Source organism: Lactuca saligna, chromosome 3 (genome assembly GCF_052625555.1).
Source record: "Lactuca saligna cultivar CGN05327 chromosome 3, ASM5262555v1, whole genome shotgun sequence".
Lineage (NCBI taxonomy): Eukaryota > Viridiplantae > Streptophyta > Magnoliopsida > Asterales > Asteraceae > Lactuca > Lactuca saligna.
Window position 1 is genome coordinate 8,907,985 of NC_136419.1, and position 17,675 is coordinate 8,925,659.

At 36.4% G+C, this 17,675-nt stretch overlaps 2 protein-coding genes across 2 annotated transcripts; one reads left to right on the forward strand and one right to left on the reverse strand.

Annotated features, from left to right (window-relative positions):
• Positions 1 to 8,247: 8,247 nt before the first annotated feature.
• Positions 8,248 to 10,394, forward strand: LOC145034403 (reticulon-like protein B2). The gene is made up of 5 exons (XM_078982807.1): positions 8,248 to 8,546; positions 9,327 to 9,507; positions 9,579 to 9,720; positions 9,815 to 9,884; positions 9,988 to 10,394. Exons 1-5 carry the CDS (start codon positions 8,357 to 8,359, stop codon positions 10,161 to 10,163), a joined length of 759 nt encoding a protein of 252 aa, XP_078838933.1. The 5' UTR covers positions 8,248 to 8,356; the 3' UTR covers positions 10,164 to 10,394.
• Positions 10,395 to 11,192: 798 nt separating this feature from the next.
• On the reverse strand, positions 11,193 to 17,336 carry DAA1 (P-loop containing nucleoside triphosphate hydrolases superfamily protein). The gene is made up of 15 exons (XM_078982808.1): positions 16,597 to 17,336; positions 15,689 to 15,810; positions 15,501 to 15,589; positions 15,388 to 15,423; positions 15,217 to 15,313; positions 15,020 to 15,062; positions 14,844 to 14,944; positions 14,207 to 14,768; positions 13,562 to 13,628; positions 13,323 to 13,454; positions 12,650 to 13,218; positions 12,445 to 12,583; positions 12,037 to 12,105; positions 11,818 to 11,937; positions 11,193 to 11,734 (listed from the first exon to the last, which is right to left on the reverse strand). Exons 1-15 carry the CDS (start codon positions 16,812 to 16,814, stop codon positions 11,621 to 11,623), a joined length of 2,478 nt encoding a protein of 825 aa, XP_078838934.1. The 5' UTR covers positions 16,815 to 17,336; the 3' UTR covers positions 11,193 to 11,620.
• Positions 17,337 to 17,675: the final 339 nt, after the last annotated feature.

The window sequence follows — 17,675 nt, forward strand, 5'->3', positions numbered from 1 at the left end:
GAAATGTAATACCGAACCAATTAATATATCTGTAATAATTAAAGACAAACTTTGCTTTTATTTCGTTTTATATAGTCGTTTGAATTTTATTATATCGTCCAAATTTGTAATGTCGTTTGAATCTTAAAATTTCATCCGAATTATAAAATGTTGTCTGAATTTTATACGGTTATCGAAATTCATAATAATAATAATAATAATAATAATAATAAATAAATAAATAAATAAATAATTAAAAACAACAAAAAAAAAAACAAGGGAAAATGACTTTTGAGGGTAACTAACTGTTGTGTTTGTTCTCATTTAATCACTTTCCTTTTTTTTTGTGCTCAATATATCATCGAACTTGTTGTTTGTGTTCATCATAACCCTTTTGACCGACTTTTGACCTGTGATAGTCGGTCAAAGGGTTATGATGAACAAAAACAACACGTTCGGTGGTATATTGAGTACAAAAAAGGAAAGTGACCAAATGAGAAAAAATACAACAGTTGGTTACCCTCCATATTCATTTTCCCTTTACTCATTTACAGCAAATCTCACGTCATCTCTTGCTGATATTAATGACTTTATGGGATTCATTCTTGTTAGTATTCAAAACATAACTCACAAAAGAACATTATTCATACATGTACAACTTTGTAATGCACTTAAATATTTATTAGGGAATCTTGACTAAGCAGGTGCATTTCATGACTACATTTACATTTTCAAACAAATAATTGATCGTATCATGGATTCTAGACAAGTCTACGAACGAGTGGAATCACAAGTGTTGTGATTTTTTAGTTTACTTAGCTTTAAGATCTAATTCATGTGATAAGATACAACATCAATATGTACAATAACATGCAACTTTTGCAGACACAACACCATAATATACGTTGAGGTAAACGTTTATGCTGATAAATATATCTTTCATACACAGCCATATCATTTTGTAAAGTGGTGTTAACAGTTAACCACAGTAAGCATAGCATAGACCATGTTTTAACGAAGTTATCCCTCCGAAATCAGTGGAGAACGCAGAACGTTTTAGTAGGGGTGGCACTAAAAAAATTTCCGAAAAAATCTAAATTAGTAGTGACACTCGTATTTTAAGCCAATGCACCTAATAGAAAAACATTAAAAAAAAAAAATTACACTACGTGCCTGAATCGGAGCAGTGGACCGGGACCCTCCGGGCACCACTAAGGTCCGTCACTGTCCGAAACCCTCTTCGTATACATTATGGCCAAATAAGGTTACAATCTTTGATAATTTTGCAACTTTAATTTCATTTAACTTTTCGGGGGAAATGACTCAGGAAGGTAACCAACTGTTGAGTTTGTTCTCATTTGGTTTTTTTTTTTTTTTTGTACTCAATATATCATCGAACTTGTTGTTTTGTGTTCACAATAACTCTTTACCAGATATCACAGGTCAAAAGTCGGTCAAAAAGATTATGGTGAGCACAAACAACAAATTTGATGATAAATTGAGTACAAAAATATGGAAAGAAGCCAAATGAAAACAAACACAACAGTTAGCTACCCTCAAGAGTCATTTTTCCAAACAAACAAAACAGAAAAAAACATCACATTGGAATTATGAAATTGGAAATGAAGAAATACAACATTAGCAAATTATATCAACCAAACAAATATTATTCTTATGTGTCATGCTAGTGGACGGTCTGGATTTTCACCACGTTTCATTCAATAATTAAGCTAGTGGTCCCGTTGTTTAATAACGTGCGTGCAAGGCCCGTTAATGTCCACACGTACGATTGATTGATGCGTACATTTTATAATGTTTTTAATTAATTAAAGTCGTATCCTCCTAATCTTGTTCTTGCACCTTTTTAATTGATTTTGAAAGAAAAAAAAAGTGTTTATTTTTAGCAAATCATCATAACTAATATTTTGCAAAAACGGTTTGTCATTTTTATTGGCTATAGTTTGTCATTTTTATTGGTTATAGTTTGTCATTTGTCATTTTTTATTGGTTACCATTTATATATTTTTAGCATTCAAGTATAGTCTTTTTGAGTTTTGAGAGGATTTTTCAAAGTTCGATTTTTTTAGAAAAGCCACAATTTAAAATTAAAAGAAAAAAATAATAAAACTAACAAGAAGAGAAAAAACAATTAAAAAAGTCAAAGAAAATGGTTTTGGTTGTTCATGAGATATTATTTTTAGACAAAACTTCAAAAATGATCCTTGTGGTTTTCGAAAATATCAAGTTTAATCCCTAAGTTCAAAAAACCTTACAGATGGTCCCTGTGGTTTCAAAACTTTTAACATTTGGTCCTTCCGGATAACTCCGTTAGCTTTTGGCCGTTAAGTGGAGGGTATTTACGTCATTTCGCTGCCACAGGGACCATTTATGAAGATTTATCTTATTTTAAAAAGAAAAACTAATTATTTAATATTAAAGGGTCCTACCTCTCTCTCTCTAATTTCCTCTGTATCAAAACACTTATAAGAAATCAATGTGTATAGAGACCAAAAGAACCTACAAAATACAAGTATATTTAGTTTGTAGCACATTCCGAATCATTGTTGTTACCCGTAGATCACCATCTCTCATCGGAAATCTCACATTGGGTTCATACTAGAAATAAGTGTGTCTGTATGTGTTCATCCTCTAAACTCATCTCCTGATTCTTTTTTATGGTTATCCAATCAATCACATGAACTCATAACATCTGATACAAGAAACATCAATGATAAATTGTTGGTTGGAGGCTCATTTTTGCAAGATTAACAACCTTGAAGATTGTTTGATTTATTACCCACCCAAAACCCTACGCTTCATCCCCGAATTGTAATCCCTTCGAATTTGATTTGGTCCACAAAGATTGTGAAAGATTATGTTGGATTATCTGTATGTAATGCGAGGAAATCGTGGGTTTTATCTCCCTTGCATAGTCATCTTTGTTGTGAAGGGTAGGGAGGAAGAATAGTAATCGGAAATTCTTAGAGCCAGTTGTCGCTGGTGGAACATGAAATCTGTGAAAATGAAGAATGCGAATCCCAGATCAATGTTTGGGGTGTCAAATGTTCATCGGAAGTAGTGGAGAAGAAATAGGAAAGAAAACGAAGAAGGTCTACAGAGGATTTCGTCTCTGTAAGTGGTTGGGGATGCACCCGTCTTCTTCCTACTCCCAGCACCATACATATACAACAAAACATTCCTCTGAGCCTTATAATAATTCTTCATTGTACCCAATGCGCAACTTCAGTGTATCCAGACACTCACTTAGAATACAAAGAAAGCGCTGATGCTTCAGAACATACTGATGATCCTCCGGAATCCTTTCCTCTACTGCTCAGAATCCACGCAAGAATACACATACCGGCCCGGAAGTTGGCTGCTCGATGATCTTCTAACCACCCCAAAAAGGCATAAACAATCCATACTTCGACCCAGAAGTTCTCGACTGCCCATACTATCATCACGAGCCTTCCACTTGAAACGACCCTGACCACCGCCAGATTCCTATCCATTCACCACCTGCCGTGGAGACGCCCATCTCTCTCTCAGACATATACCACCTGCATTTTCTCGCCCTGCAACTTTCCCTGATCACCAATGACCCTGATCCCATGAATTCAAGCCGTAGGTTCCTGTATTCAACCCCTAACCGCTCTTGCACAAATCTCTGGTTCCCTCAATAAAATGCCCGGTTCTCCCCCACTAAGGTTCGAACCGTCCCCAATTGGCATACAACCATCCTGCCAATTATTTTTACCAGCCGGATCACACCTGCCCCTGGCAAGTGTTGCGCAACGCCCGAAAATCCCCTTTAAGGAAATTAATCGATCTCATGGACTCTAAACCTCAAATGAAATCCTCAAGAACTTCTTGTCACGATGGCCTCTAGTCGTTCCAGGTCTCGTACCAATCCAATACCAAACAACTCAATTGTTCAATAACATCACTGACCCATAGACTGAACCACGAATCATCATACTCCCCCACCTCGACTCATCAACCAATGTTCCAACACATGGATCGTCCCAAGAACAGGGACCTACTCCCATATTCAATACCCAACATAGATCGAAAACTACTGCACTGATAAGCTCTACTGGTCTCCCCACTAATACCACTAGAATACGCCCTACTATACTCAAATAGGTGTAACGTGGTCCTCGACTATCTCAGTCCTAACTGACTATCTGCTCATGATAATCACTGCCTCGCGACACACATGCTACCTGATACTCTGGAGGAAAATCATCATCAATGACAACCTGCAGGGTTTACCCCCAAACCCAAAACTTAAACATCATGCCTCTCATGTTTCGCACACGAACATAAATAACACCAGTCAGGTCATAGAAGTTGACATCTCCTCTATCGATTGATTGCTCAACTCAGACCGAAATTTTCCCCTCCCTCTGACTCCATACCAAAATACTCTGAAAGGCTCTCGACCTCCCTCTCAAAGGACGCTTCTTCGAACTCAATCATGGCCCACAGGCCTAAAACCCATAGCATCCAATCTCTCCCTCATCAATCGAGACCGGAGAACCGTAAGCATCATTCACTACGAACCATGGTACCTATCCCATGACATCTCTTCTCAATATTCTCTGGTGTATGGTACCGGAACCATAGCATCAATCCTTCATCTGCTCCGATGTATGGTACTCGAACCATAACTTCACTCCTCAATCTGCATTGATGTATGGTACTCGAACCATAACATCACTCCTCAATCTGCTTTGATGTATGGTACTCGAACCATAGCACCAATCCTCCACCTGCTCCGATGTATGGTACTCGAACCATAACATTCTCTGGGTGATAACTCCGCTTGCTCAGCTCATCCCCGGAAGTACCACCGAACTCTGCAACTCTTCCCCTCGCGGTTTTAACTACTCCTTTGCTAAGTACCACGGTACTTATCTAGGTATCTCCATTAAATTACTCTTCTACTCGAACCCCCTCAAGGATTCCAACTAAATATTCTCATTCATCACATACTCAAAAGCACATCGCATAAAACAGCAATCCCTAGGCTAAGGCATCACAAATCAGGCCACTCTAGTCCTAAGATATGGAATACCTAGCATGTCCCTAGCATGCAATAATATCTCATAAAGTGCATCATAAATATATCATAACACCAAAGTAAGGGTATTTTGGGGATTCACCGTTCGGGCGCTGGCTGACCGTACACACCTTCCACTCTGTTTGGTTCCAAAACCTCTTTTTCTTTTTAGAACATTTTAGTGTTGTTTGAAAATTTCTCAAATCCTCGGTTTGAGTTCAAATACGTCCGAAGGTGCATCCGAATCCCTCAAACCAAGGCTCTGATACCAAATTGTAACACCGTAAATTTCAAAACAAAATTTTCAAATTTTTATAAAACATAATTCATTTAATATTCAGAAAACAACCATTTTCAATCGTTCAATCCAAGCAAAGCCCCTTGCTCCAAGCCTCCAAACTCCCAAGATTTCTTCAACAAATACCCTTCAAGCTCCCAAATGCACTTTGATCCACACACACACACGAATACTAAGGGTTTCTGGACTTGAGGATGAGTAAAGAGGCTAGGGGAATGGATGTTAAGTTCTTTATATAGAGCTCAACCCCGAGAATTAGGGTTTTCTCCACTCAGCACCTACTCGCCGAGTCCATCTTTGGACTCGCCGAGTAGGCCACTTGACACGCGACCAAAGTCGCGACCCTGCTCGCCGAGTCCCTCCATGGACTCGCCGAGTTGCCCTTCAAGATTTACACTTTTAGTCATTCAACTCTACTCTTGATATTTTAGGGTGTTACACAACTGTTCGAACAAATCATCATTCCTCGTAAGTGGATAACGGTTCTTCACCATCAACTTGTCCGACTCATGGCCAGTACCTCTGCTTTGCCCTGGCGGCTGTTGGTGATCCTCAATGCCATCGGAGTCGTTGCTACAACCACTCCCCATGCTGCCAAAATCGGACAATCAGCCTTATTTGTGGCCTCTCTAATTGTAATGAAAGCAAATCAGACAAGATCCCTGGGTAATGGTAGTGACAGTGAAATCTCTGCTGAAGTGACCAGTCTTGCCACACTTGTAGCTTCCAGAACCACCATCCCTGCATGCTCTCTCGTACGTCTGGCCGCACCGACCCCGACCTTGATGGCCCCTCGATCTGGAATATACAAACTCGGGCTTCTTCCTCAAGCCCTCAGATACCTGAGCTTAAACCGATTTCTTTTATATCACTAACTCCATATCTATCTCTTGGTTGCGAGCCCGAGCTATCATGTCCTCCAATGTCTTGTAGCAAGACATGCAAACAAATTCACATATCTCATCCTTCAACATATCATGCAAAAAAATTCACGTATCTCATCCTTCAACATATCATGCAAACAAATTCACGTATCTCATCCTTCAACGTACCAATAAGGCCCTCTCACAGAGCATGTCGGTGATCTCAACTATAGTCTCGGTAGTTTGGCGAAAGTCCTGAAAGTCCCTCGCCAACTGTTGAACCGTAATCACAAGCACAAAATCATCCTTGAATCTTGTAATAAAGTAATCCCAAGACATTATCTCAATAGCATTGCCTCCAAAAGCATAGTCCACCTTCTCCCACCAATCACGGGTTTTCTCTTTCAGAATACAATATGTAAATATGACCTTCGACCCTTACGGGCAGAAGCTAGTTGTTCCCGATGTCCCTCAACCACCGTCTACTAGCAATAGGGTCCTTCATTTCGAAGAACTCAGGATCCTTACATGCACAAAAATATCGAAAAGTAAAAGAGCGTGCACCCACAATGGCAACCATCTCAGTATGAAATACGCCCAAATGCTCATCCAAAATATCCATGATGCCCTCCTTGATCGTACCAAAGATCACAAGAATCTGCTTCAGAATGTTGCGGGTAATCTCAGACGAAATGAACTCCCACATTTGATCATCCAAGGGTCCGACTCCAGAGCCCGAACCTGATCCCTCACCGAGACCTAAACCACCTCGAGTGACCACCATACTGAAAATAAACAATGCAAACCATTAGAAAACACTCGAAGAACCTCACACCATGCGGGTCCCTTAGTATCCTTGTGACTCCCTTGACTCGAGTACATATCATGCGTTTTCAATAGTATGGGCCCATGTGACATCCCTATTTTCACGGCCAGAAAAGATCGATTTTGTTTATGCTTTATAAAAATCAGAGTATCTCTTTTAATAAAAACGTTGCGGAATTTGTTCCCAGAAAAAAACAGGATAACTTCATTATCAAAGCATTTCCGAAGAAATGTATTTTTATTCATTATAAACAATTTGGGATGTCATCGTCACTCATAAACATAAGCATAAACATAATCATTTCCGAAGAAATGTATTTTTATTCATTTACACTAGTGATCTATATCTCCTTAATCTCTCAGTGTAATGTAACTTTACCTCATCACTTGTGATACGAGTAAACTGAGTGGGTCAGGTTGGGAATGGTGAGTACATAGAATTTTTAATCCACAATAATATAATTATTATGTTTAATCATCAAACAATTAACCAAATTATCCATCCCCATTACTTTTTTTTATTCCTAAGTACATCCCCTAAGGATTTATCCTAAGGATCGTCTCCTACATCATATTTACCTCTTATCTCCTTACATCGCATTTCCTTATATGTTTGTTCTTAAGGACTCTCCCTAAGGATCATCGCCTATATCGCATAGACAATATTGATTCAGGGATTACTCCATCAATACGTGCCCAACAAGGGTTAGGGCATCCACGTATGAATACGTAGTTACAACATCGCCTGAACTCGTAATTCATAGCAAGGGGTTAGAGTATCATCACATGAATACGTAGTTACAACATCGCTTGAACTCGTAATTTATAGTAAGGGGTTAGAGTATCATCGAATGAATACGTAGTTACAACATCGTCTGAACTCGTAATTCATAGTAACTGATGTATCGTATATATATTACGGGAAGTGATTTGTACATAATAATTTTTTGTCTTTCATAAATTGAATTTATGTATTATAGGCTTGTACATTATTATAGTAATTTAAAACATACAAAAATTATATCGCATATTTGGGGGTAAAGAGTAGCTAATTCGAAGTTCGTTTTTTGATTAGCCTCGTAGATATCGTTATCACCAATCAGGTTAAAGCCAATCCCGAATTAATAGGCTCGGAAAGTTCCCAGACCTCAAGCTCAGGATCAGGTTCGGTAGATAATCTTCTGTTTATGACCCACCTACGCAGCTAGTCTCACACATTCTTTGCGTTACTGAAGACTCCAGAGCGATTCATCATCAATCTGTTTCAAAACCAAAGATTTCAGGTTCAAGATTTGGGTTTTTCAGATTTCAATCGACTGAGCGAACATGTCAGATCACGAGGATCATAAGTCGGAATCGTTGATGGAGAAGATATCGGACAAGATTCACGGTAAGGATGATTCTTCCTCGTCTTCAGATTCAGACGACGACAACAAGATTTCAGCGATGAAATCGAAGGTTTTTCGCATGTTCGGTAGGGAAAAGCCCGTCCACAATGTCTTCGGCGGCGGAAAGCGTATGTTATCGTTATTACTTACCCTTAACACTTCAGTTTTACTGGATTTTGATTAGTCTTAAACCCTAACTTGCTTTAGTTACTTCTTTAATAATCCTTTCTCTCGATATTACTACTTCGGTTATCGTTTGAGATTTCGTCTAAATGATTCATGAGTTGTATATACGTGAGTAACATAATTTACCGATTTACAATCCTAGATAATAATCGACTATGTTCTCTAATCAATGGATCGATTTATTATTCTGAGAATCGTCGCTTTTATCATTTACTTAGGCCACAAGGAAATAAGTATTCGTCCTATTACAATATCAAGACCTGTTGATCTCTACAAGGTAGTTCATGCAAAAATTTGATCGGATCCAATTTTCTGCATCTGGATCTAGACCTGACATATCGTTATACCTCTAATAAAATTTTTTTTCTTAATCAAAACCATTTCCTCTATGGTCGTCTAAAGTTAAAGCAAAAGGTCTATCTTTTTCTTTAATCATCAATCCACGCTGTTAACGAAGCTCTTTTCCAGTTAATATGTTACCTTTTTGCTTCATAAAGGCTGCTAACATTCCAATTATCGTTTCTTGATGAAAGCTAAATGTTAATAATTAATATCAATAAAGCAAAAGGTGGTTTCTTCTTGGGTTGAAAAAGTAAAAGTTTCTATTTGTATGCAATAATATAATACCACCAATGTGAAACATGCTTAATGCCATTGCTGAAACAATCAATGGAGGTCTTACTCTTATCTGTTCATCATCTAACTTTTTTCTATCTGTAAAGCTGCTGATGTGCTCCTATGGAAGGACAAGAAGGTATCTGGTGGAATCCTAGGTGGAGTTTCAATCATCTGGTTCCTTTTTGAAGTGCTGGAATATCATTTGCTGACTCTTGTTTGCCACAGTCTGATTCTTACATTGGCAATACTATTCCTATGGTCAAATGCCTCAGCTTTCATCAACAAGTAAGTGTTCTTATTTTTCAAATTGTCTCCCCAATTTGATACACTCATTCATGAGTTGATGTTTTATACAGATCTCCACCAAAAATCCCACAAGTTGTGATTCCAGAGAAACCTGTTTTGGAAATCGTGTCATCCGTGAGAATTGAGTTAAACAAAGGTTTTGCAGCAATTAGAGATATCGCTTCAGGGAAAGACCTCAAAAAGTTTCTATCTGTAAGTTTCTTTTTTCTTCAATCTTTTATATTCAATTTTATACAAGAATCTTCGTTTTCTTATTATCTATCATTGTTGTTTAATGTTCTCTCAGGTTATTGCTGGTTTGTGGTTTGTGTCAATCATCAGCAACTGTTATAACTTCTTGACATTGGTTTACATATGTAATTTCCTAACTCCACACAACTATTCCATGTCTATTAGCAACTTTCAATAATGAAATTCTGATTTATTTATTTATTTTGAAAAAAAAATATTATATTGCAGTGGTTGTGTTGCTGTTCACGGTGCCTGTGGCGTATGATAAATATGAGGATAAGATTGATCCGCTTGCAGAGAAAGCATTGATTGAAATCAAGAAACAATATGCGGTTTTCGATGCAAAAGTGTTGTGTAAGATCCCGAGATCCATGAAAGAGCTTAAAGCTAAGAAAAAGGTTTAAGAATATGCAACGACTTTGTTACTGGGTAGGTGTGTCTTATATATCTAAATCTTAAAAATGGTTGATTATTGTGTTTTTCTTGATGATTTGGGGTTTGTGAGGTTGGTAATAGAGATTGATTGATACGTAAAACCCTCCTCCCCAATATAATTTCTTGTGTTTTTAGAGTTGTGGTGATGTCTTTGTGTTTTTTTTTTTAAAATATATACATGGTGTTACAGTTTTTGTTGATGTGGCACTTTGTCTTGAAACTAATATATGATGTAGTATGTTTGTCTTTGTGAGAACACAATCTTGGTGGTGTGTGGTCATTTCTTGCATGATGTGTATTAAATCTTGTCGACTACATTAGTGGGTCCTAAAATTCTATTTATTTATTTATTCTGATTCTGATTTTGATTCAGTAAATGTCACCATCAAATTATGGAATCCGTGTTTATAGCTATCATTATAAAACAAGTAAATGTTAAATGACCTAACAACTTGATTCCGCTCACTTAAGTGAGAGTTGTAAATTGTTAGAACAGAGTGGAAAAACATTATCGGTTTTAAATTACTGGATTTTTTTTTCTTTCTTTTAATAATTGATGGTTTGAGTTCACTTCCTGTTATTAGTATTTTGATCATGTTACAAGGAATTTAATTTTGTGATTGTATTTAAGACACTTTCAATTTAGTCACAAAAAAACGGCATTGCTGGAGAGTATATTGATGAGTCCAAATTTGTTAGCCAGCCTCAAATATGACTAAATATGTATTCATACATCCAAAAGGTGGATAAAGTCGAGAAAAAAAATGCAAAATCTGCAGTTCAAAATGGGTTATTAATGGAGACTACCATCCGTCAATTATCTATGTTCCATTGAGATCATATTTTCCATGTCCAAAATTTTGTAAAGATTTTGGGTCGTGATCTTTGACCCCATATTTTGCAGTGTCACAAGTTGTACTACTAAACTTGTATTAGATCTCATAATTTAAATCCACATGGCAACTCGTGTTTATTCCAATTAATCAGTAACAGTAAAATCACAAACAAGGTTATATTTATTATTTGAGAAGAATAATAAAATATTACACGAGGTTGCAACATCCAGTAGAAAAAGGAAATATGGTACATACAACACAAGCGCACACACTATTTCGAGAATAAAAATCAGACAAATATCGTGTGATTTGATGAGGGGGAAAACAACAAGACAAAACAAATGGTACAAAACAACACACAAAGGTACAGCAACAGGAACAGGGGCACTCATATAATTGTAAGCCACCCACCCACCTGTGACCCACAGTTTTGGTACAAACGGAGCCCCTTGATGTTGATGTTTTTGTATGGTGGGTGGCTACAACGTGTACATGAGTAGAGTGATTGATGGATGGGTGGTTCATATTTCATATGGAGGAGGGGGGATTAAATCAAAGTGAAAGTGAAAGTGAGAGTGAGAGTGAGTTTATTAGAGGAAATATGATAATTGCTCCTTTTTCCTTGAACCCCCTTCACCATATTGCTCGTTCCATTGCTTCAGTTCCCCCATTATTGACCCTTCCGATGCAAAACTAGCCGCCACCTGTACACAAACATTTTCATTTATCAACACAACACACAAATTAATAAATCATATAAGGGGCATAATCGTCATTTGACACCCACCTGATTCTTGGCTTCCCTAAAGTCCTCCATATTTAGTGGCCTGATGGTAATCACCTTCTCCTCTGTAACTCCTTCTGGAGATTGAGGCCCCTCTCCCCTCTCAGCTCTCAGTTTTTTCTCCTGCCATTTTTATTTTTTAGACACAAACAAACTATTAAAAAAAAAAAAAAAAAAGATAAAAGTCACAGGTAGGTTTTATTCATATTATAATATACTCACAATATCCTTCAATCTTTCTTGCTGTATCAGCTCCCTAACTGGTCGATAAGCAGCAGTCGTACACAGATTCTGTAATGTCACCAAAAATTAGTTATAATCATGCCATATCATCATAAACATTGATTAACCCAGAATATACCAAGGGGCTGTATTAGATCATGTATGTGTTAAATGATTGAATAAGTGATGGATGATGATAGACATAAAGTGTTGTATATATAACATATGTTTCTTTTCTAGACAGAATAAACCATCTGAATGACATTTCAACAAACAACTTTCACAATATCCATCAATTTTAGCGTGGGAATATTTGGGAGGAAAAAAAAAACACAAATAAGTAAAGGGTTGGTGTCTGAATCCAGATTAATTAAGTGCTTATTAAGTCAAAAAGTAACAGCCCCTAACCTTCAGATCACTTCCAGTATATCCTTCAGTCATAGTAGCAAGTTCACCAAAGTTCAATCCTTCATCAATCTCTTCTTTTCCCAAAAGAGTCTTCAATATCTTTTCCCTATTTTCCACCGATGGTAACCCCACCATTATCCTATTTTCACCATTACAAAACATTTAACATTCATTATTTGAATTCTAAAAGTTTGAAAATATATACCTTCGCTCAAAACGTCTGATAATAGCCTCATCAAGGTCAAAAGGGCGATTAGTAGCAGCAAGAACAAGAATCCTTTCACCTGGTTTAGTCAACAACCCATCCCAATGAGTCATAAACTCATTCTTAATCTTCCTCATGGCTTCATGTTCACCAGCTCTTGACCTTTGACCAAGCATACTATCCACCTCATCAACAAATATAATAGTAGGCGACACTTTAGCTGCAAGTGTAAACAAAGCTCTAACATTCTTCTCATCTTCCCCAAACCATTTTGAGGTAATGGTGGACATTGAAACATTGATGAAACTTGCTCCAGCCTCGTTGGCAATGGCTTTAGCAAGCATGGTTTTCCCTGTTCCAGGAGGGCCAAATAGTAATATCCCTCTGCATGGCTTCAGAAGTCCTCCAATGAACAAATCGGGTCTTCTTAAAGGTAACATCACCAGTTCTTGAAGTGAATCTTTAATGTCATCTAATGCACCGATGTCAGAAAACGTAACACCGATTTCACTTGCGGGTATCACTTCTGGCCTAATTCGCTTCTCAAATTCGTTATCAGCAGGAACTTCCTAAAAATTAAGATCACAATAACTAATTAGAAATTAAATATATATATATATATATATATATTTTTTTATATAAAAAACTTTAAGAAAGATTTATAGAAACCTACGGGAGCTTTAGGTGTTGGGGTGACATTATCAGCATTCTTAGGAGCCGAAGAAGCTTCTGCTTCCTTAGGACCACTGGTGCTTTCAGCTTTGGTTTCTGGTTTTGGGGCAACAGAATCTTTCACAACTGTATCCTGTAATGATTAATTGTATATAACATATAATATAAGTGAGTTAAAATTAATAAAGGATTTTTATAGTGAATTTCTAATTAAAGATAGAATATATATATATCACAAACCTTTGAGGTTGAGGTCTCCTTCTTAACAGATTTACCTTCCTGGAACAGGCTCAACCCATGAGACAAACTGTTTTATGTGTCAAATATAAAAAGTAAAAAGTCAGCAGCATATTTAAGGAAACAAATAATTAATGGTATAATTGGATAAACAGAAGAGTTCATTCACAAAAATGGGAAGGTTATATTATGAAATGATCACCTAGCTTTTCAATATTTGTCACAAAATAACAACCCCACCTATTTTGCGATAAAAAGGTTCCCTAATTCACAAAATTGCTTTTTCTGATTTCATATTTTATTATATATATTTTTGTTCGCAAAAATTTAATGTCTTTTCGCTGTATCTTTGAATTGCAAATTTTAATTCAAAAACTTTTAGGTAAATTCGAAAAACATCACCCCTTAACCAAATTTGTTTACATTTGAAATAAATACCTTCTAATAGTCAATTTCAGGATTCTTATTTATTTTCGCAAAAAAAAAAAAAAAAAATCATCACCAAGCATAAAAAATCGACATTTTTGCAATAAAGAAAGGTATTTCACAACTTTTTTAGTGGTCATTTTGTGGTAAATGTTGAAAATGTGGTCATTTTATGACACGAGCTTCCGATTTTTTGTGATCAACTCTTAAAATAAATCAGACCTTGTAGAAGAAATAACTAGTTTTCCATTTCTATACTCTGGATTCTTTGTATGTGTGAGATGATATGAGATAGCTGACACCACAATTTCCTCAATATAGTTGCTAAGATCAATTGTATCAGCCACACAAATAGACGCAAGATCATCACAGTCAAGATCATTGGCAGCAAGAACTTCACTAATATGATTTCTGTTATCTTGAAACTGAATCATCTTCATATCTTCTTCAAGTTGACTTTTCCAACTCACAAGATGGTTTTCCTCTTGAGGAGGTTTGATTTCAATATTGTATGGGAACACAGAAGTAATCCTTTCGTCTAAGTCTCTGTAATCTTTCTCAGAGTCAATAACTTGTGACCCAAGTATCAGTACAGGTCCAGAAATTCTTTTTAACATTTTCTGGAATAAGGTGTATAACTTTTGGGATCTGCATAGAAGCTTCTCGATGTCTCTAAGGTATAACACGATAGGACTGTTCTTGGATATGAAAGTAAGAACCTTGTACAAGGTTTGTACAAAAAGTTTCTCATCAAAAGACAAACTGCTTGTGCGCCTAAGTGGAGCTGAGAAGAAGGATATGCCAAAAAGGTTATTATATTATTGTTGGGATTTTTTTCTTAGTGTAATAATTTAATTACCTGGATTTGGTGGAGTAGATTTTGAAGCAAGCTCATCAATATTAGCTGATGAAGATGCGTTTCTCCTAAGATTTGGAGTACTTGAGAAAGATTCAGTCCCCCTGTATATAAAAAGAGAAATGAAAAACTAGATTTCTATATTTTTTTATCAACAAGATTGTATGTCAATGTCATACCTTGATCCAAAATCAGAAACACTGCTCTGTCTACGTAATGTTCCTGTAAAATACAGCAATTATATGAATCAAATGTAAACAAGAAGAACAAGTATAAGTTTATTACACAGACAACATGAAAGTATACGACCTTTTAAAGGAGGCAGTTTCTTAAAGATGTAAACTGTGAACAGTAAGAATGGAAACTAATTAAATACCTTTTATTTCCTGTTTGGATTGAAACATAGACATGGTTGATTCAAATAAGTCTGACATTCGCCCCAAGGTTGTTTCTGAAGTGGATCTTTTGAAGGTCTATATACATATATAGTAGAAAATGCATCAGTAGATAAAAAACAGACTATTGAAAAAATGTTCATAGTGCTTACAGTTTCTTTGGATGAAGCTCCATATTTGCTCTGGACCTGACAAAAATCAAAAGGGGTAGATTAGATAAATTCAAACAGTATATAATTTTTTTTTTTTGAAATGACATGCTCACCTTAAGTGAAAAATCATTGACATCTAGCAACAACAACTTGGCTTCAAAATAATGAGCCAAAGCTTTGGCAAGCATTTGCTGATAAAGCTCTTTAAATCCACAACACAAAGACAAAATTTAGTCAATGCAGTTAAAGATATATTCAAGTGTGATTAACAAAGCAAACTTTTAAAAAAAATTGAAATAACCTGCAGGCCCTGATAACAATATAGTTCGACTTGCTGGAGAAAGGTTTCTTGTGTGCTTGGAAAAATCGATGTTCTTCAGATAAACAAAAGCCGCACTTGTAAGTAAAACCCTGGTCTGCTCGCTGTTGAAATGGTAAAAAGAAAGAAAAAAATTCATCATAAATCAAATTTAGAATATTCAATGCCTTATTTTTAATTTTAGACTCTGTATTATGTAATGGGGTGTCAAATCAGAGAATCTTGTCAAGGTTTTATGTAAAACAAATACGAAATTACGCTATTAGAGTTATGTTTTGTATTTTGTCTGTATAATACGTCTGATAGCTAGGGTGTCTTGTGTACCATAATATATTTATGGAGCCATGTTAAATATACTATCACAAACATAACATAAAATAGCCCTTAGTTTATTTAATTCTTACTTAATTATACATGACATGTTCAGGACAAAATACCAATTGAACGCGACTTTGGATTTATGAACAGAAATTTAAACTTGATGTCCAAATTTTATTTGGCTTTAGTTCGTGTTGTATATTTTTGGGTGTCTATCTGACACCCCTACATAGTGATGATGTGAGTGTTGATAGATTGAGATGGAACGAGGGACACCTCATCACAAGTATGGTGAGTCATACGAGTTTGAAAATTAATTATTATTATTTTAAAGAACGGCCAAAACAGAGCCATGTGTTCTGTATCTGCAAAAAACCCTAAACCTAATCAACCTCCAAAGTTTTCATTCATGGATGCTCTTACTAATAATCACTATTAAGATCTGTCCAGCCAAAATATCATACGTAATAGTATTTGTTTTATTAAGTAGTGTTTGAAACTTGGAATACGGATTTTGTTTAATGAATATCCGAATGAAGTTGAATAGATTAATTAATTAATTAATTAATTACCTTAGGTAATAGGGAAATTGGTCGAAGGTGATTTTGCTGTCTTTGCCATCGACGATCATACTAAGCATCTCACGCTCCATTGTTTGTGGAGTGAGTCCGTTTCCTGATGAATCATCACCACCACCGGTCCATCTACTCACCGTCTTTCCCATTCCAATTCCGACTCCTACTCCTATTCCCACGCTCAACGCAGACATGAACAATTGCTTGTTTTCCATCTCTTCCGAATTCCAATTACGATCACAAAATATTTCACTGGAATGGAATTACAGGATTAATACAAACAGAGGATGAAATTCTCCAGAATCCGATGAAACTATAACTGGAACTATCGGAAAACACAACACGGTTATAAGCAAACAGATCACCAATCAATCAAATCTCTCCGAATCAAACCATCATCAAGGTCTATCTCCTTTGTGTTTGATGTTTCAATAATATATTTCCTTCTATCTCCGATCACAATCGACGCTTCCACTTCCTTTTATATGATTGTTACACTGTCTAAGGATAACTCACAGGTGTATGCGTATGCATCACACACGCACTGAGTTTGACGATATATAGAAAATTGGTCAAAGTAGTAGAGTCAAAGAAGCGGATGTCGAAGAAGACTGTGTAGTCTCCGGCGGCGGCGGCGGCAGCGATTGTGAAAACGAGAGTGATCGATGGTTATAAAAAGGAGGGAGGGAGGGAGGAGGAAGGTGGAGATCAGTTATTGTGTTGTGATGTGCGCGGGGGTTCATTTCCCAATATTCAAAAGTAATGGCGGGGTGTACAGTGGGACTTTGTTCACGAGTTGCTCACGTGCCTTCAATCAATCACAATTGCATAAAAGGATGAAATGTCAGGGCGCCGCAAATCCATCCAATTGCTATAAAGGGAAACCTCTATTTTAGTGTTACGTTTTTGTTTACTCCATCCTCTCCCTTATCTTCTCCAACTTGCGTAAATTCAGACCCTTTCGTATATAATTATGATAATGTTTAATGATCAACAAGTTGTATATACAGCATATATTTTGTTTCAAATTAGGAATCATCGACACGATACGAGGTACACTTGAACGAAAACCAAGT

What these genes read in the sequence shown, in the direction of transcription:
- DAA1 (XM_078982808.1), bottom strand. Translation starts at nt 16,814, where the DNA reads ATGGAAAACAAGCAATTGTTCATGTCTGCGTTGAGCGTGGGAATAGGA. An exon ending in GTTTCTGATTTTGGATCAAG is followed by an intron (nt 14,945 to 15,019) that starts GTATGACATTGA and finishes TTTTATATACAG; the next exon opens with GGGGACTGAATCTTTCTCAA. An exon ending in ATACTGGAAGTGATCTGAAG is followed by an intron (nt 12,106 to 12,444) that starts GTTAGGGGCTGT and finishes GTGACATTACAG; the next exon opens with AATCTGTGTACGACTGCTGC.
- LOC145034403 (XM_078982807.1), top strand. Translation starts at nt 8,357, where the DNA reads ATGTCAGATCACGAGGATCATAAGTCGGAATCGTTGATGGAGAAGATA. An exon ending in TGTCTTCGGCGGCGGAAAGC is followed by an intron (nt 8,547 to 9,326) that starts GTATGTTATCGT and finishes CTATCTGTAAAG; the next exon opens with CTGCTGATGTGCTCCTATGG. An exon ending in ACCTCAAAAAGTTTCTATCT is followed by an intron (nt 9,721 to 9,814) that starts GTAAGTTTCTTT and finishes ATGTTCTCTCAG; the next exon opens with GTTATTGCTGGTTTGTGGTT.